General features: G+C 44.1%; 2 protein-coding genes and 2 long non-coding RNA genes across 5 annotated transcripts in view; 1 reads left to right on the top strand and 3 right to left on the bottom strand.

Annotated features, from left to right (window-relative positions):
- LOC113024581 (interferon alpha-inducible protein 27-like protein 1) overlaps positions 1-19770 on the top strand; it is a 121480-nt gene extending 101710 nt beyond the window's left edge. Inside the window, exons 4-5 of the mRNA XM_080293687.1 lie at positions 12020-12150; positions 19536-19770. Coding sequence (XP_080149813.1) covers positions 12020-12123 — 104 coding nt within the window. The 3' untranslated portion in view covers positions 12124-12150; positions 19536-19770. The remainder of the gene's footprint in view (positions 1-12019; positions 12151-19535) is intronic.
- On the bottom strand, positions 8585-11067 carry LOC113012361 (interferon alpha-inducible protein 27-like protein 2A). 2 transcript variants are annotated; one of them, XM_080293688.1, is made up of 5 exons: positions 11043-11067; positions 10878-10907; positions 9412-9441; positions 9121-9282; positions 8585-8942 (listed from the first exon to the last, which is right to left on the bottom strand). In XM_080293688.1, the coding sequence occupies exons 1-5, from the start codon at positions 11050-11052 to the stop codon at positions 8860-8862; spliced, it is 315 nt and encodes a 104-aa protein (XP_080149814.1). In that variant the 5' UTR covers positions 11053-11067; the 3' UTR covers positions 8585-8859. The 2 variants fall into 2 exon arrangements, with proteins under 2 accessions (XP_080149814.1, XP_080149815.1); XM_080293689.1 differs by lacking the exons at positions 10878-10907; positions 11043-11067 and adding an exon at positions 9578-9686.
- Positions 12252-12611, bottom strand: LOC113024572 (uncharacterized). Its single transcript, XR_013903661.1, has 2 exons — positions 12489-12611; positions 12252-12324 (listed from the first exon to the last, which is right to left on the bottom strand). It is a non-coding gene; the product is annotated as an uncharacterized LOC113024572 (long non-coding RNA).
- Positions 19006-19365, bottom strand: LOC145422378 (uncharacterized). Its single transcript, XR_013903662.1, has 2 exons — positions 19243-19365; positions 19006-19078 (listed from the first exon to the last, which is right to left on the bottom strand). It is a non-coding gene; the product is annotated as an uncharacterized LOC145422378 (long non-coding RNA).
- Positions 19771-19854: the final 84 nt, after the last annotated feature.

Here is a 19854-nt window from a genome sequence, read left to right as displayed (position 1 = left end):
TATCGGATTCATATCGGTATCGGCATATATCCAAATTTATATATCGGTATCGGTATCGGACATAAAAAAGTGGTATCGTGCCATCTCTAACAGGAACATCTGTGCCGAGTATAACCTGGAAGTCCCGAGGTCAAAATGGGAGATGCCCCCAAGGGTGGTGGAGAATGACCGAGCTAAGATCCTGTGGGACTTCCAGATACAGACGGACAAAATGGTGGTGGCTAACCAACCGGACATAGTGGTGGTAGACAAACAGAAGAAGACGGCCGTAGTGATCGATGTAGCGGTTCCGAATGACAGCAATATCAGGAAGAAGGAACACGAGAAGCTGGAGAAATACCAAGGGCTCAGAGAAGAGCTCGAGAGGATGTGGAGGGTGAAGGTAACGGTGGTCCCCGTGGTAATCGGAGCACTAGGTGCGGTGACTCCCAAGCTAGGCGAGTGGCTCCAGCAGATCCCAGGAACAACATCGGAGATCTCTGTCCAGAAGAGCGCAGTCCTGGGAACAGCTAAGATACTGCGCAGGACCCTCAAGCTCCCAGGCCTCTGGTAGAGGACCCGAGCTTGAAGGATAAACCGCCCGCAGGGGCGTGCTGGGTGTTGTTGTTGTTATATATATATATGTATATATATATATATATATATATATATATATATATATATATATATATATATATATATATATGTATACATATATATATATATATATATATATATATGTATACATATATATACATATATATATATATACATATATATACATATATATATATATACATATATATACATATACATACATATGTATATATACACATATACATGTATATATATATATATATATACACGTGTATATATATATATATATATATATATACACATATACATATATATATACATATATATACATATACATATATATACATATACATATATATATACATATATATATACACACACACACACACACATACTTCTCACGTGTACAGCACTTTGTGTTGGTCTTTCACGTGGAATTCCAGTAAAACTGATTCATGTTTGTGGATGTAATGTGACAAAATGTGGAAAAGTTCAAGGGAGCTGAATACTTTTGCAAGCCACTGTATATATACAGATAGTGTTCATGCTATTTTTAAAAAACAACATCCTTATGCTGCTCCTCCTCTGTTCATATTTGCTGTCAGGGTGTGTTGTTTTCTAAGAAATGGGAGTGGCCATGCTTGGAAAAAGTAAAAAATCTGCATCAGGTTGAAACATATTTTAGTATCTGCAGTTGAGCTCTCTGTGTCATCTAAGTTATCTTTGAAAGCATAGACATTGAAGGAAATCTCTGTCCGTAGATAGAGCTTTTCCTCCTAAGGCATGGGCACCAATAAGCAGAGTTCATCCTTTAACATATAACAAAATTAAAATATTCTCATGCATGATCAACGGGCAATCACGGTACCGGCCGGAGTACCGGGAGCAGTTCAGAAAAACAAGAAGACACGGAGACCGTTCTAGGTGTCATTCCAAACTGACTCAGAGGTTTATTTATCATACAACAGCTTATATAGAGGAAAAAGGTTCGTGTGTCAGAAGATTCTCAGTTCAAACCGGTACAGACCAAATAAGGAAACGTCTTCCTGCCTTGTGAGCAGAGAAGTATCCTTTGTGTAGTTTATCAGTTCAGCTACAATTTATGATCATTCCAGCAAAATACACTCCTAGACATAGAATACAGAGTTCTTTCATTAGTGAATTCTGAAACAAACCACCTGGCCTTTAACGAGCCTTTTTCTAAGAGATAAAGAAGGGAGGATGGGAGTAAGGAAGTGGTCTCGTCTCTGTGGTATTTTCGACCTTGGGGTACCAGCCTGTGAGTCTTGCACATCAATTCTTGGGTCAGAGAGAAAGAGAAAAACAACTAGTAAATGGGTATCGAAATATCACAACAGACATGGACTGGGAAGAGACATGTGAGTCTATATTTTTAGTAATAGTTTTATTCCGTTATACAGTGTTTATGAATTGTTATTATTCACTTATTGCAAATTTTTCTTGATATCTTTTTGTATTTCATTGACAGGTAAGGCAATCGTTACGATTGCAGGTATGCCATCACATTAACCCCATTAACCAGAGCGTAATTTTGATATGAAAATCTTTAATCTAAACTTTTTGATCTAGGAGCTACTGGAGCTGTGATTCTGACTCCTGCCATTCTGACAACGCTGGGGTTCACTTCAGCTGGAATAGCAGCAGGCTCCATCGCTGCCAAACTGATGTCATACTTGGCAATCACTGGTGGAGGTGGAGTTGCAGCAGGAGGTCTCGTAGCAATCTTGCAGTCATGGGGTAAACTGAATAATTTGTAATATATTTTCTCTCTCTTTCTCACTAGCTCCCTCTAAGTGCGTGTCAAACAAAACAAACAATAGACATATTTTATTATATTTTCCTAATAGTACCTAAGAGTAATATTTTAGTCCACTTTGGCTGTTGATGTTTATCAAAGATATGAAACACTATTTTTGCATACATCTGTATAAATAAAGGGTCATGAGTAAAATAGTGTATGTAAATCAGGGTGTGACAATGAAGAATAAAAGCTTTTCTCATGTTGCACAAGTATAACAAACAGCTAATAGTGTCTAATGTGATTTCACTGCAGGTGCAGCAGGTCTGTCATGGGCTGCCACTTTAGTGTTTGGAAGTGTTGGTGGAGCAGCGGGTTGGATGATCTCAACTGTGTGTAACCTCAACGTGACTGTGAAATATGAAAATTAACACACTGAATAAACACAAACTGGCCTTCAAATGTTTCCTATTGTGCCAAATTAGACTGACTCAATAGCCTGAATTAAAATTTATTTTTTTATGTGTAAATGACAGACACTCCGATTAAAGCATGATTTGAGGACCAAGTTACAAAAATGATTGATAAAGCTTGCTGATGACTTTTACTCATCATTTTTTAAATAAAATATCATTGTAGAGGATGAAGATGGAAGATGTTTTATCTCACCCAAAGACTGATATGATGCATATATATATGAAAAACACCCAGTACGCCCCTGCGGGCGGTTTATCCTTCAAGCTCGGGTCCTCTACCAGAGGCCTGGGAGCTTGAGGGTCCTGCGCTCTTCTGGACAGAGATCTCTGATGTTGTTCCCGGGATCTGCTGGAGCCACTTGCCTAGCTTGGGAGTCACCGCACCTAGTGCTCCGACTACCACGGGGACCGTTACCTTCACCCTCCACATTTTCTCGAGCTCTTCTCTGAGCCCTCGGTATTTCTCCAGCTTCTCGTGTTCCTTCTTTCTGATGTTGCTGTCATTCGGGACCGCTACATCGATCACTACGGCCGTCTTCTTCTGTTTGTCTACCACCACTATGTCCGGTTGGTTAGCCACCACCATTTTGTCCGTCTGTATCTAGAAGTCCCACAGGATCTTAGCTTGGTCATTCTCCACCACCCTTGGGGGCATCTCCCATTTTGACCTCGGAATTTCCAGGCCATATTTGGCACAGATGTTTTTGTATACTATGCCGGCCACTTGGTTATGGCGTTCCATGTATGCCTTGCCTGCTAGCATCTTGCACCCTGCTGTTATGTGCTGGATTGTCTCAGAGGCATCTTTACACAGCCTGCACCTGGGCTCTTGCCTGGTGTGATAGACCCCAGCCTCTATGGATCTTGTGCTCAGAGCTTGTTCTTGTGCTGCCATGATTAGTGCCTCTGTGCTGTCTTTCAGTCCAGCTTTGTCCAGCCACTGGTAGGATTTCTGGATATCAGCCACCTCCTCTATCTGCCGGTGGTACATACCGTGCAGGGGCCTGTCTGTCCATGATGGTTCCTCGTCTCCCTCCTCTTTCTTGGGTTTCTGCTGCCTGAGGTATTCACTGAGCACTCGGTCAGTTGGGGCCATCTTCCCAATGTATTCTTGGATGTTCGTTGTCTCATCCTGGACTGTGGTGCTGACACTCACCAGTCCCCGGCCCCCTTCCTTCCGCTTAGCGTACAGCCTCAGGGTGCTGGACTTGGGGTGAAACCCTCCATGCATGGTAAGGAGCTTTCTTGTCTTTATGTCAGTGGCTTCTATCTCCTCCTTTGGCAAACTTATTATACCAGCTGGGTACCTGATCACGGGCAGGGCGTAGGTGTTGATAGCCCGGATCTTGTTCTTACCGTTCAGCTGACTCCTCAGGACTTGCCTGACCCTCTGCAGGTACTTGGTGGTTGCAGCTTTCCTAGCGGCCTCTTCATGATTCCCATTCGCCTGCGGGATCCCCAGGTACTTGTAACTGTCCTCTATGTCTGCAATGTTGCCTTCTAGTAGCTTGATCCCCTCAGTTCTGACTACCTTCCCTCTCTTTGTTATCATCCGACTACACTTCTCCAGCCCGAATGACATCCCGATGTCATTACTGTATATCCTGGTAGTGTGGATCAGTGAATCGATGTCTCGTTCACTCTTGGCATACAGCTTGATGTCATCCATGTACAGGAGGTGGCTGACAACTGCTCCATTCCGTAGTCGGTATCCGTAGCCAGTCTTGATAATGATCTCACTGAGGGGGTTCAGGCCTATGCAGAACAGCAGTGGGGACAGAGCATCTCCTTGGTAGATCCCGCACTTGATGGTGACTTGTGCTATGGGCTTGAGGTTGGCCTACAGTGTTGTCCGCCACATCCCCATTGAGTTCCTGATGAAGGCTCTCAGGGTCTTGTTGATCTTATATAGTTCTAGGCATTCCAGAATCCAGGTGTGGGGCATTGAGTCATAGGCCTTCTTGTAATCAATCCAGGCAGTGCACAGGTTGGTCAGTCTGGTCCTGCAGTCTCGGCTGACTGCTTGGTCTGCCAGTAGCTGGTGTTTTGGGCTCATGTATTGACCCATGTACCTGTTCATCTTAGCCGCTATGATGCCTGACAGGAGCTTCCACGTGGTGCTGAGGCAGGTTATTGGTCGGTAGTTGGACGGACCGGTCCCTTCTTGGGGTCCTTGAGGAACAGGACTGTCCGGCCTTCGGTTAGCCATTCCGGGTGTCTCTCGTTAACTAGCAGCTGGTTTATTTGTGCTGCCAGACGCTCGTGGAGTGCAGTCAGCTTCTTCAGCCAGTAGGCGTGAACCATGTCAGGGCCTGGTTCTGTTCATCTCTTCATACTGGAGACCCTTTCTTGGATATCTGCCACTGTGATGGTTACTGGACCCTGTTCGGGGAGGTCGCTGTGGTCTGCCCTCAGATCCACTAGCCACTGAGCATTGCCGTTATGGGTTGCGTCCTTCTTCTCCTTCTCTTCCAGTATTGCTCCGTCTCCAGCCTTGGTGGTGCTGTTCTCTTATTGTTCCCCTGCCACTGAGAGTACACCTCTGCTGGTTCTGTGGAGAACAGCTGGTTTATTCTCCTGCCTTCTATTGCTCTGGTGTGCCTCCTCATGCGGCTGGCCAAGGCCGCTTGAGGAGGCCAAGGCTGTTTGTCGTTGCTTGGCAGTTTCCAAGGCCTCATGTATGGACAGCTTCCTGTACTTCTTAGGCACCTTCCTCAAAGGCGGAGTTGCGCCTTTCTGCAACTCCAATAGTTGGCTAACCTCCCTCCGTGCTACTTTGATCTTGCCCTCTAGCCTCATTCTCCATGGAGGGTACTGCCCCTTGTGGCTGTTCAACTTGTAGCCAAGCATCTCACTGATCACTGCTGCCGTATTGTAGATCAGCTTGTTAGTGTCGGTAATCGTGGCTGTAGGTATCGTCCGTAGTGCTGCATTAACATCATCTAGCAGACCTTCTGTGGGTACTTCACGTAATCTTGCTAACCGGCTACGGGGGGTCCAGGTTTCAAGCTTGGCCATGATCCTATCTTTCAGGTCAGTTTCTCTTGCACTCAAAGATCCTTCTCCTATCGGTGATGATATCTCCCCGGGTGGGGGAGATATCATCACCCCCACCCGGGCTTGGTACCCAATCTTGGGTGGGGGTGATGATATCTCCCCCCTGACCTGGCTCCCCCTTGCCGTAGCATTTATGTTGTACCTCGTCAATCTCTAGCTGTGAGAGCAGTCTCTTCTTTCGAATGTTGGAACACTGAGCTACTAGTTGTTTCGCTGTCATTGTGGATGTTGGGTATCGAAGAATCCATAGGTCCCTCATCCTATTCATGTAACCCTTACTTCCAGACACATACACACATAGACATTTGCGCACTATTTTGTCACGAAGTATTTTACGGCTACCTCTAAAAACAGTCTAAACACAGTTCCTTTTGGCGAACTGGTGGTTCAGATCGTCAGACTGAATCCCACCGCCGTGGACCAGACCGCCCAGACTCGAGTCCACCTTCCGGGGCTTTCCTCCTCATCTAAGAGGGCTGTGCACAGACTTCGGTGCTGGCTCCCCACGGCGTCAGGAATCAGTCCGCCAGATCTTGGAACAGAGTCACGGATAACAGTTCTGATGTTTCTGCTCCGGCTACAAAGGACCAAAACAAATGTCAAAAGATGTATTCTAAGACACTTCTTCAGCTGAGAATCAGAGAGGAGAAACACACAGTTTTACTTGCATGCAAGGGCAGTACAGAGCACTCGCACTGAGAGTGAGCGCTCTGAGACTCGCGCTCTGCCACTGCCCTGGTCTTTATTTATAGATCAGTGGGTGCGTTTGATCATTACATTGGAATATGGATGTTTAGGTGTGTGTGTGTGTGTGTGTGTGTGTGTGTGTGTGTGTGTGTGTGTGTGTGTGTGTGTGTGTGTGTGTGTGTGTGTGTGTGTGTGTGTGTGTGTGTGTGTGTGTGTGTGTGTGTGTGAGAGAGAGGTTAAGCTGTGACCCCGTGAAGACTTCCGTAAACCTGCTGGTCTGGAAATCCAGCAGTTCATTTAAATAAAAAGGGACTTAGACTAGCTACGTTTATCCTACCGTAAAATTGGAAAAGAAGGTACGACCTCTCCCAGTTCCCCAGGATGTAGGTGTGAATGCCAGTGCACTCTTGAATGCACACAAAGTCGTTACAGACCTCCTAGGATGAGACATTCTTTCAATATGCCACCAACTATATACTTCTAAACACAAATGATTACATGCAGTATTCTACCATAAACAAACTTATATTATTAAAAGATTATACTGACTACTAAATATAATTTCCATTGACAGGTATAAAAAATGAAAGGTGGTGGATTAGCCAGATGCTGGCAGATGTGTAAAAATAACTCTGATGTTTGGTGGTGGCTATGGCGGAGCTTCCACAGAGGCCAGCAGGTGGATGAGGGAAAGGGCAGGAAGGAGGAGAGACCTGAGGCAGCCGCATTTCGTATTGAACTGAAAAGGAACACGATTTGTCCCGTACTTCAGCTAGAATGAAAAAAGACAAAAAGCTGGAGTTATTCTATGTCTTTACCCGCTGATGCCTCTTTTCTCATTCTCTCTCCCTCCTTCTCCTGTTGCTACCTCAATCATGAAACTGATCAATGATCAGCTGATCGGTTTTTCTGACGCAAGTCCCGTCTCTCTTGTTTGTTTATCTCCCGCTTTGCGCCAGAAAGAGGAAACCAGCGGATGTCGCGCTAAACAACAGCAGCACGTTTAAGCTTGATCAGCTGTTGTTAGAATTTATTTAATATTACTTGTATCAGCTGATTTTTTCTGCAGCCACGACCGTAAAGCTGCTGGTCATTACCTTTTAGGTGACATGAATAAGTTGAAGGGAAGTTATGAACCATTTCTGAGAGACAAATAACACCAGGATCCTTTTTTTACGTAGCTGACAGCTGGTAACTGTGCAGAGGCGGGTCTAGCACAGCTTTGCCAGGGGGTCAGGTAGGGCATTAATAGGGAAAGGGGGGCACAAAGAAATACTTTTCTTTCTTATTCTCATTTAAAATGTCTGGCTTTTAATAAATAATTATCTGGATCTTACAACTAAAGTTTTTATCTGATGTAAAATGTATAGAAATCATACATATACCATCAAGACAGACATCACGACAGACATCATTGTCACGACAGCGTTTGTTTTCATTCAAAGACTTTATGGCGTTTCCTATAATACCTGGTGGGCCGGTCTCTAGTCAAAATGCCCAGGCCAACTTTTGTCCCAGTCCAGCCCTGTATATATTAAAAAAAACAACTATATGTAAAATAATTAAAGATGTTTTTCTGATTTTTAAAAGAGGTAGTGGTTTATTTAATTGCAACCTGTAATTTATTGCAGTTAACTTTTATTTGTTTAATTGTTTACAAAAGGTTTGAAAACTGGTTTTAGGATGTGTTTATGCGGGGGGATGATTTTCTTGTAAAACAAAGCGAGGTCCTAGCAAAACAAAATTGGTAACCACTGCTGTAACACAACATAAGAACACTGGGCCATAGCTCAGCTGGTTTCTATCAAAGACGAATGGCTCACCGGGGTCCATGTCTTTATCTGCTCTGCGTCTGCTCTGAAACGGGCTGGTTTTTATAGCAAGCAAGGTTTCATTTCCTCAGAAACAAAACTTTGTGTTCACAGCTGAACAACAGAGGGCGACAGAGAGTCACACAAACTGGATCGTGTTTTGACTGGAATGTTCTTTCTGGCACAAAACTGCTCAGATGTCATTAATGAGAGACATGTTTCAGATGTGTTTGACAGATTAAATGTCAGCAATTTATTTCCAACAGTTTATATAGCAGAAATCATTTTGGGCAGACCATCAACGTTTTTAACAAGTTGCACAATTTGACCGTGTCCATGTGTTTCGTAATAAAACACCACAGCATTACCAGCACTCACATTTCAGCCAAGCTTTACTGAAGCATGACGCTGATACTTTTGGCAACTGTTTCTAACAACAGTAATTATATTCTTTGTTATTATTTTTCTTTCTGATTATCATAATTTCCTGGTCTCAGATGAGAGTAGCCAAAAATCCCACAGCTCCTCCAACAGAGCCCACGGCTGCGGTGGCGGCCCCAGACAGACCTGCCATACCTGCAGAGAGAAAACAGGCTTCAGAACACCAGACAGCTGATCGAGCAGTTAGATGAAGTAACTGAGCTGCAGAGAAGAGGGGGAGGCTTTATCCTCACTGCAACACAGCGACATGTTATTGTTTATAAGGCCTGTCCGGTATATCATACTAAGGGTTTTTTTGTTTTTGTTTTTTTACCTGCTGACTGTAAAATAGCCACCACACTTCCTGCTGCCACTCCTCCTCCATTGGCCACAGCAGCTGCAGACATCATGCTTGCAGCGTAGGAGCCTGCAGCTATTCCAGCTGAAGTGAAACCTACAGCCCCCAGGACAATAGGAGCAGACACCACTGCTCCACCTGACAACAGGAAGAAAAACCTGGTTACTGATCATCAGGATGCTTCGAAATGAATACTTGTATGATATGTGCAACTTCTACCAGCCTGAGTGATAATAAATAAATAAAAAAAACAAACAGCTGTATTACCTGCTCCAGCTGCGATTGCTATAGCTGTCACTGAAACACAAAAAAAGAAAGAAAAAAAACATCTTACCTCAGCTCAGCTGTAAATATTTTGACATTTTCTGTGATGCTACTATCATAAGCCTATATGATGTAGTTATAGATAATATAAAAAGGCAGCTGTACTCACATAGACCCATTATTCCACTCAGGATGAGGAGCCTAAGATTAGATTGTGCCTTATAAATAAGTGGGAGGGTCAGCTGTTATTCCTAGGAAACGAAACTCTTAGAGTGGGCGTCACTGGGTCTGTGAAGTAAACAACGCTTCCTCAGTCATTTTGGAACAAGTGATTCTGAGGTGTACTGAAGTATTTCAGGGATTTTGCAAGAGAGGAAGTTGCTTAGTCACCCTGCCTAAAAGTTTTTTTTTAAAAAACCCAATTCGTTATGGAGAGCTTGTATGGACTTCACTTGGGTCATTGCAAATGTATTTCTATGCTATTATGTATGGTAAGAAAAAATAAATACAAATAAATTTACAGTAATTATACCCAAAAGTACCACATTGCAGTATTGTATTTTTTCCAGTGCATGTTATCTAGGAGGTAAGCACCACATGATTCATTCATTTCATGTTTTTATGTCTCTTTGACCTCCCCCGGGGACTGCAGATGGAAACTAGCTCTGACTCCTTCTGTTCTGGCTGAACTGAGGTTCTTTTCAAGTGGAATAGCAGCAGGATCCAGTACTTCCAAACTGATGTCATATTTTGCTATATTTTACAGAGGTGCAGTTCCAGTGAGTGTCATAGCAACCTTGTAGTTCGCAGGTAATATATTTTCTGTTTTGTTCTCTGTCTTTGTTTAAACAAAACAAACAGAGAGAGGAAACAGCAGGAGCGCCTGGTAGAATTAAATATATTCAAATATATATTCAAGTGTTTTAGTTGACCTTGAGGTAGAATCCAACAGAAGGGAAAGCTTTATCCTCACTGCAGCATAATGACGTGTGTCTATCTGTGGAACCAGCACCCCAATACAGGAAGTCTGGATCAGCTCTTAGTTTAAATGTCTAGTCATTTATCCTTCGGGCCTTACCCAATACGCAGTGTAGAGCCTAGATGGAGCCGATGATGAAGGTAACTCACCCTGTTCTAACTGCCTCAAAAGCCCTCTAGTTGTCTACTCCATCCTGATTAAAAAACAACAACAAACAAATGGGTCCCGAGTAGCCTTCTGGACCAGTTTTACCAGTTATGGTCTGTTACTTTTAAATGACTTGAGTAACTTGTAAATGTTATTTACACAAAGATTTCTACCTTTACTGTTTCACAAAGAATTAAAAGGGGGGACATCCACAATTTAGACTTTTTGAATAAAGGATATTTTATTAAAGCAATTTAGCAGTGATGTATGATATCTACTATGACTTCTCCTATGAGCTTGAGTGATTAAAAAAACAAAAACAAAGTAAGGTTAAGTGTCTTACCTGCCCCAGCTGTGATCGCTACAGCTGTCACTGAAACACAGGAAAGAAAGAAAAAAACATCTTACCTCAGCCCAGCTGGAATTATTTAGACATTTTCTGTGACGCTATAATCATGAGCTTATATGATGTAGCTATAGACGATGTGAAAAAGGCAGCTGTACTCACTTAGACCCATTATCTCACACAGGATGAGGAGCCTAAGACTCGACTGTGCCTTATATACAAGTGTGAGGGTCAGCTGTTGTTTCTTGGGAAGTGAAAGTGATTCTGAGGTTGGATCTCAGGGGGTTGACATCCATCCATCCATTTATTATGCTTTCACACATTAAGTGGTGTATTTCTGTGATTTTGCCTGAACTATAAATGAACAAAAGACAGGTTATTATGCAGAGCTTGTATGGACTTTATGGGCTATTCAAATGTATGTCTCTACTATTGTCTATGGTAGGAAAATACAAGTAACTAAATACTAATACAATGATAATATTTTTACCCAGAAGCAGCATAGTTGTTGTGGATTTTTTGAATGACGTGTATACTGCATATCTGCAATAAACATCATCAGATATTTGTTCGCATGTAGCAAAATCAACACCTGTCTGCAGTCAGAAGTAATGTCATAAGATTATGCCACTTGCTGATGTATGTTAATGTGTGACTTTTGACCATGATGTGACCAACTGTGATAAGGCAAAGCAAAGGGTTAATCAAAGGGTGCCCCTCTGCAGACGGCCCTTAGCCAGAGTCCTGACTGGCCCCTGCCTGTATCTTGGTCGGTACCTGACCCTGCTCTGCTGTTTTTGGCTGGAGGACAAGTGGAAAGTTACCCAGCAGCAGGAGGTGGGGTTACTGGCCCATAAGAAGGGGACAGAAGAATTGCTCACACAACCTCTTGAAATTGCGACCCCACACAGTGCAGTGGTGTATTTTGTCCGGTGCTGCTGTTCACGTGTGGGCAGTTAGTATCATTTACTAAGAAATGAAAGTGAAACTTCTATCAATAATTATAAAAAGGCAGGGGGGGATGCACTGGATATAAAACAGATATAATGCAAATCATACAGAGAAGCATCAAAAAGAATAGCATAAAAGCTTTACACATGAATAACAAACAGTTGATGGCGTCTATAATCTCACCGTAGGTATGGGAGGTCTGACGGGAGCTGGCATTGGAGGTGTTGCTGGTGCTGGAGGAACAGTGGGTTGGCTGCTCTCAACCATTTGTAACCAGACTGGAACACGTTAAGATTTACACTATGAACAAATACCAGATATTCTGTCCCCTGCGTGCGTGGTTCTGGTACACGAAGTGACAGATAGCTAAACATATGCCGTAAGCACTGAAAGCGTTGAATGATGAGTCAGGCGTGAAAGTAAAGTTGAGGGCTGTTTACTTGTTTGTCTTCATCAACGTACAACTTACAGTGATTTCCCAGAACTTGTGAAACTACAAAAAATACAAAAAGAAATATGCTCAATAAAGAATTATGCATTTGCTTCACATGGCGAACAGATCTAGGCATTTATATATACATCTCTCCAAATATGCATAAAATCAATAAAATATACAACACTCACTACTTATAAAGATGAAACACAATTCAAACTTACAAACAAAGCTTCTCCATGGCATAACACAGGTGGATGCTTAAGGATTAAACAGGGAGACTTCTGGTACGCCTCATTGTGCAAATCCCAATACTAAAATGGCTTCCTGCATTACCCCACTCATGTGACTCTAAACATCCAATAGGAAACTCTTCCTGTATCACCCCACTCATGTGACTCTAAACATCCAATAGGAATACAAGCCAAACCACATAAAAATTCACTTGACCGCAGTCTCCAAGCTAACCACTAGGAGATGCTAAAATTCTCAATGTGCACATAACATTACACTCCCCGCCTGGTATTGAACACAATACCACTATCAATTTCTTAGCAGTTCAATCAGCTAAAGAAAATAACACATTGACTGTCCATGGTAGATAATCAGATAGACAAAAGTACCACTACTTCGGTTACTGGTCTAAAGAAGGTCTTAATGGTACCTCCTTTCGTGACCCTCAGTTCGAGTTTCCTGACCTTTCCATCGCTGTCTGGGTAAGCCTTGGTGACAAGAGCCATTGGCCACTGATTTCTTTTTACCTGAGGGTCTTTGAGCAACACCAAGTCCCCTTCCTTGACATTGGGCTGACTATTTTGCCACTTGCTTCGATTTTGAAGAGTAGAGAGATATTCTCGCCTCCATCTCTCCCAAAAGGTATTAGCCAAGTGCTGAACACGTTTCCACTGCTGACGATACATATCTGTAGCTTCAAATGATCCTGGAGGAGCAAGAGGGGTGCAGACCTTCTGTGTCAAGATCATTGCTGGAGTCAGAAGAAACGGTGAATCTGGATCACTTGAGATGGGAGCAAGAGGCCTTGCATTTATTATCGCTCCTACTTCAGCCATAAGGGTCGAAAGCACTTCATGAGTGAGATGCGAGGGACTGATCTGAGAAAGCATAGAGTCAAGAATCCGTCTCGAAACCCCAATCATTCTTTCCCATACTCCTCCCATATGGGAAGAATGAGGTGGGTTGAACAGCCATGTGCATCCTTCCTCACTGAGGTACCTTGAGATATCGGTTTCATCCCGTAGGAGAATTTGAAGTTCTCTGCAAACCCCCTTAAAGTTTGTGCCACAGTCAGAGCGGATCATCTTCACAGGACCACGCATAGCAAAGAACCGCCGTAGAGCATTAATGAAGCTCGATGTGTCCATTGACTCTATGAGCTCGATATGTACAGCACGAACACTTAAACACGTGAAGAGTACTGCCCACCTTTTAGAGTTTGCGGCACCACCTCGGGTGCGACGGGTGGAGACATTCCAGGGGCCGAATACATCCAGGCCCACATTTGTAAATGGAGGTTCAGTGCTAAGACGATCAGGTGGAAGATTTGCCATCTTTTGCTCTGCGGGTCTACCACGAAGTCTGTTGCATGTAACACACTTGTGCAGGTTTCTGGAGATACATTTCTTTGCCCCTACAATCCAGATGCCAGCCGTGCGGATAGCTCCCTCAGTAAAAACTCTGCCTTGATGGTGAACCCGCTCATGGTAGTAGTTTACAAGTAGAGTAGCTATGTGGCTGCGGCCAGGAATGATGAGAGGATGCTTTTCATGTGTCTCGATTGAAGCATGCTGGAGCCGCCCACCAACTCTTAAAAGTTTGCTATCATCAAGAATTGGGCTGAGCTTCCTCAGAGGACTGCTTTTGGGAATTACTTCGCCTTTCTCCAAACAAGACACTTCCACTTGGTATGTCTCCTTTTGTACACATCCAATAATGGTATGCCTTGCTTGCGACAGTGTATCCATTTTGTGTGGCTTCAAACAGTGATGCCAACCTTTGCAGTCTTGCCCATTGCTATCCTTCTCAGACCTGAAGGATTGGACGATGTGGATTAGGGAGGCCACAGCTCTGACAAGGGGTTGCCACATGGAGAATCTTTCAAATCGATGCGACCCCATACTCCTATGGGGGTTTGCAACAGTAGTAATGTGGCTTCTGACCTCTGCATCAGAGTCTGGATCAATGAGGTCATAGGATGTTTCTTTACCTGAGTCTATGTCCCCAGAACGTCTCAGAAAACGTGGACCTGTAAGCCAGTTGGTGCTTAAGAGACGAGCTGGATGCACTGACCTGGTGGCAACATCTGCAGGGTTTTCATCAGTGTGGACATATTGCCACTGTTCAGGGCATGAGAACTTCCTTATCCGTTCCACTCTGTTGCTGACATACACATAAAATCTCCTGCTTTCATTGTAAATATACCCCAGCACCACCTTGCTGTCAGTATAGAACTTCAGACTATCAAGACTAATGTCCAGCTCTTTCACAAGCAGCTCAGCAATTTCCACTGCCAGAACAGCAGCACCTAATTCCAACCTGGGAATAGTGTGGAATGGCACGGGGGCTAACTTGGCTTTCCCCATTATGAAACCTACATGACATTTACCTTCCACATCTTCCACTTTGAGATATGCCACAGCCGCAATGGCTTTGGTGGAAGCATCCGAGAAGATATGGATCTCTGTACGTTGTGCAGTGGACAGGGACGTAGCAATGTAGGCTCGGGAGATTGCAAACTGTTCCAAATCCTGCAGTGAATCCCTCCAGGTAATCCACTCTGTTGCCTTTTCAGACGGGAGGGGAGCATCCCAGTCACTACTGTCACGAGTGAGCTGCCGCAACAAGAGCTTCCCATGAATAGTAACGGGAGCTACGAGACCAAGTGGATCAAACAAACTATTGATAGTTGCAAGAACTCCTCTTCGGGTGAATGGCTTCTCGCTCTTGGCAACACGGAATGTAAAAGTGTCATTCACAAGGTCCCAGCTTAATCCAAGACTTCTCTGCAAAGGAGGTGAATCTTTGTCCAGGTCGAGATTTTTCAAGTCTTTTGCATGATCTGTTGATGGGAAAGCCTGCATGACAGTTAGGCAATTGGATGCTATTTTATGAAGTCTCAAGTTGGAGATGGCAAGCATGCCTTGGGCTGCCTTGAGAAGACTGATAGCTGCTGTTGCAGATGGCAGTGACTTGAGTGCATCATCAACGTAGAAGTTCCTGTGTATGAACTCCTTTGCCCCCTCCCCAAACTCGCCCTCTCCATGTAAAGCTGCTCTCCGAAGCCCATAAGTAGCCACAGCTGGAGAGGGGCGGTTGCCAAACACATGGACTCTCATACGATATTCCACAACTTCCTTCGTGATGTCATTGTCTTTAAACCACAGAAATCTGAGGAAGTTCCTGTGGTCTTCCCTGACAACAAAGCTGTGAAACATCTGCTCAATATCTGCTGTGATGGCTACCTGTTCATGCCTAAACCGCATTAGGACTCCCAGCAGAGTGTTATTTAAGTCTGGCCCTGTCAACAGCACATCGTTCAAGGAGATGCCAAGATAAGGAGCGCTTGAATCAAACACAACTCGGATCTGGCCAGGCTTGCGTGGATGATAGACGCCAAAACTGGGAAGGTACCAGCATTCATCTCCATCGTTGAGTGCTGGAGCTGGTTCAGCATGATCTCGATCAAAGATATTCTGCATGAAAGCCAGAAAATGTCTCCTCATCTCAGGTTTCCTTTCTAGAGTTTTGCAGAGACTGGTGAAACGAGTCAGAGCTTGTCCTCTGTTGTTAGGCAGCCGTGGTCTTGGCATGCGAAAGGGAAGGGGAGCTACCCAACTGTTAGCATCATCTATGAACATCTCATTATTCATCAACTGAATGAACCGTTTGTCCTCAATAGATGGGGCAACTTCATTGTCATTCTCTGTTCTTTCGAAGATTTTGTTGCCAAGTAAATGATCATCAGAGTTCTGAAACAGGCTGTCCAGAGGATGAAAGTGTGACAGGGTTTGAGAGTTGAGAGGTCTTATGCCTGTCCTTGTTGTAAGCTTCTCTTTCACAACTAGGTGGTTGGGACATGGACTGAAATGAGAGTGACGCCCATTCTCCAGAACGTTAGTCCGGTAGACATTAACTGCTTTCGGCTTGTGAGCTGCACCCAAACAGACGTCTCCAACTACGACCCAGCCAAGGTCCAGTCTTTGGGCATAGGGTGCATTATTGGGCCCGTTGCGTTGGTCTCTCACTTTATGGACTTGTAACACATCCCGACCCAGCAGAAGGAGAATTTGCGCATTTGGATCAAGTTCAGGGATGAGATGAGTGATAGACTTTAGGTGTGGGTGGTGTTTGACTACATCAGGAGTAGGTATCTCCGATCTATCATCTGGGATATGGCTACACTCAATAAGTGTGGGAAGAGGAATGCTGAGACGTCCATCCAATGGCTGAGCAACAAATCCAACTCCTCTTCGGCCAGATAACTCAGTGACTCCCGCACATGTGCGCAGCGTGTAGGGAGAATCGCTACCCTTGAGGCCAAACAGGTCGAAGAATTTGGACCGAGCAAGAGACCTATTGCTCTGGTCATCAAGTACGGCATAGACTTTTATAGATCTTTCTGGTTGTCCTCTAGGATGCACTTTTATGAGACAGATTTTAGAGCAAGAGCGGGAGTTATTGGCAATTCCACACACTTCTGTGCATTTGGAGATTATGTCAGGAGAAGCCGCTTCATCTTCCTCCCCGCCATGCTCATCCTCAGGGTCTTTGACAGCCCATGGAGCTGGTCCTGGATGAAGTGCTGTGACGTGCTTGTCACTGTTACACTCTTTACAGTGAATAATTGTTTTGCAGTCTTTAGCAACGTGTTCAGTTGAGGAGCAGCATCTGAAACAAACTCCACTATCTCGCAGGAACGTTTTGCGTTCATCCAGTGTCTTAGCTCGGAAGCCCCTACACCGCTTGAGAGGGTGGGGTTTTTTGTGAATCGGACACTGTCTGTCCACATCCAACTTACTGCTAGCTGACTCTGTGGGCTTGATGGCAGATGTTGATGTAATCTCTGTTTTGCTGGATGAGACGTGGTTCCTGGAATGCGTGTACCTTTTAGGTGAGTTTTCTGGTTTCACTGTCGTCATCCCAAATGAGCTAAATGCAAAACTTGGATCATTACGAGTGCGGGCTTCTTTGCAGACAAAGTCAGTGAAGAATGAGAATGGTGGAAACTGGCCTTGGTTTTGCAGCTTGTACGCACTGCCTTGTGTCATCCATTTTTCTTGAAGGCCATACGGCAGTTTCTCCACTATTGGGTTAATGCCGCGAGAGGTATCCAGATAGGCGAGCCCAGGCAAACAACCTTCTAACTTTGCTGACCCCAACTCCCTTAACAAGTCACCAAGCTCTCTCAGGTTGAGAGGGTCCCTGTTGCTGATCTTAGGAAATCTCTCCAGTTTGTCCAGCAGAGCTTTCTCAATTATTTCAGGAGACCCGTAGTTCTCTTCAAGTCGCATCCACGCCATCCTGAGCCCTGCAGCGGGGTCATTGACATGAACAGCTCTGATTCTCCTGACTTGCTCAGATGATTGAGGACCTAACCATCTAGTGAGAAGGTCAAGCTCTTCATTGCAGGTGAGTTTTAGCCCTTCAATGATGTTCATGAAGGTAGACTTCCAGCCCCAATAATTCTCTGGACGATCATCAAACTTTGTCATCCCGGATGTCACAAGTTCCCGGCGAGCCATGTATACAGCAAAGTCATTAATGCCGGTATGGTTCAGAGCAGAGGGCTGCGCTGCTTGCATTCTAAGAGGATGTGTGTGTGGTTGAGGTTCCTGCAGGGGGGTGACACTACATGGATAAATCCCAGGGTAATTCTGAGCAGATGGATGCTTCATACCATTTTCTTCAAAGGTAGTATGGCTCTTGACACGAGCTGGAGTGGAGCTCAGTCCATCAATGGCTGTACGAATGGGATTCAGTTCGTTGTCCTGGAGTGGTGGCGCATGAGAGAAATCGCGTGGCCGACTGGAGGTGATATGGGACTCAAGGCCGGGCAACGACAGCTGACTAGAGTGCATTCTTGAGTGACACTCAACATAATCATTTGTTCTTTTTTCTGTGGAGTCAGGGGGAATTCCTATGATGTCCGCTGCCCTGAGATCTTGTTTAGAGCCGAGTTCTGCTACGGCTGATTCCAAAACCTCCGCCTCAGCTAAAGCCGCTGCAACTTCTTTCTCTTGCTTCAGTGTGGCCAGAGCAGCCTCCATGCGTGCCTCTTCTACTCTCAACTGGGCTTTTTCCACCATGAGTTCAGTTTCTTTTTTGACAAAGGTGGAGCGAGCACGCACTGCTTCAGCTCTTGCACGTGCTTTAGCAGCTGCTAGGCTGGCAGAAGACTTGCAGGAGCTGTTAGAAGAACTAGCAACGGATCTGGTCACATATGACTTCACAGATGTTCTTGGAGAGCTAGTCTTCTGTTGATCTTCTGTATCTGGCTTATTGTCCATGATGACTATTCGGCATGCAAGGTACAACTAAACAAGGCAGGAAGACTAATGAGCGTTAGCGGTCTCTGCTATCCAGACTTGCTGTATTATCCCTGGTGTGATGCTGTTTTTTCACTATTCTGTCCCCTGCGTGCGTGGTTCTGGTACACGAAGTGACAGATAGCTAAACATATGCCGTAAGCACTGAAAGCGTTGAATGATGAGTCAGGCGTGAAAGTAAAGTTGAGGGCTGTTTACTTGTTTGTCTTCATCAACGTACAACTTACAGTGATTTCCCAGAACTTGTGAAACTACAAAAAATACAAAAAGAAATATGCTCAATAAAGAATTATGCATTTGCTTCACATGGCGAACAGATCTAGGCATTTATATATACATCTCTCCAAATATGCATAAAATCAATAAAATATACAACACTCACTACTTATAAAGATGAAACACAATTCAAACTTACAAACAAAGCTTCTCCATGGCATAACACAGGTGGATGCTTAAGGATTAAACAGGGAGACTTCTGGTACGCCTCATTGTGCAAATCCCAATACTAAAATGGCTTCCTGCATTACCCCACTCATGTGACTCTAAACATCCAATAGGAAACTCTTCCTGTATCACCCCACTCATGTGACTCTAAACATCCAATAGGAATACAAGCCAAACCACATAAAAATTCACTTGACCGCAGTCTCCAAGCTAACCACTAGGAGATGCTAAAATTCTCAATGTGCACATAACATTACACCAGATGTTTAGTCATGTGACAGATCTCAAATGAAGCATCATTTTAGAAACGTCAGACACTCAGCTTAAAGCAAAATTTGAAAATTAAGTTAAATATATGGTGGATTAAGATTGCTGCTATTTTGAATGCATCATTTTTAGGTATCATTGTAGAGCATGAAGCTGTTTGATCTGAACCCAAGACTGATACGAAGAAATTTTCTGAATTTAATGTGAAAATAAAAATCCATGCAAAATAAAAGCATAGTTGTTTTTATTTTAAACATCATAATGTAATGCAGAAATATCAACCACTCCATAAAAGTCCAGAAAATGTGCCAAAATT

Source organism: Astatotilapia calliptera, chromosome 19 (genome assembly GCF_964374335.1).
Source record: "Astatotilapia calliptera chromosome 19, fAstCal68.1, whole genome shotgun sequence".
Lineage (NCBI taxonomy): Eukaryota > Metazoa > Chordata > Actinopteri > Cichliformes > Cichlidae > Astatotilapia > Astatotilapia calliptera.
This window is presented reverse-complemented; position numbering and strand designations above follow the sequence as displayed.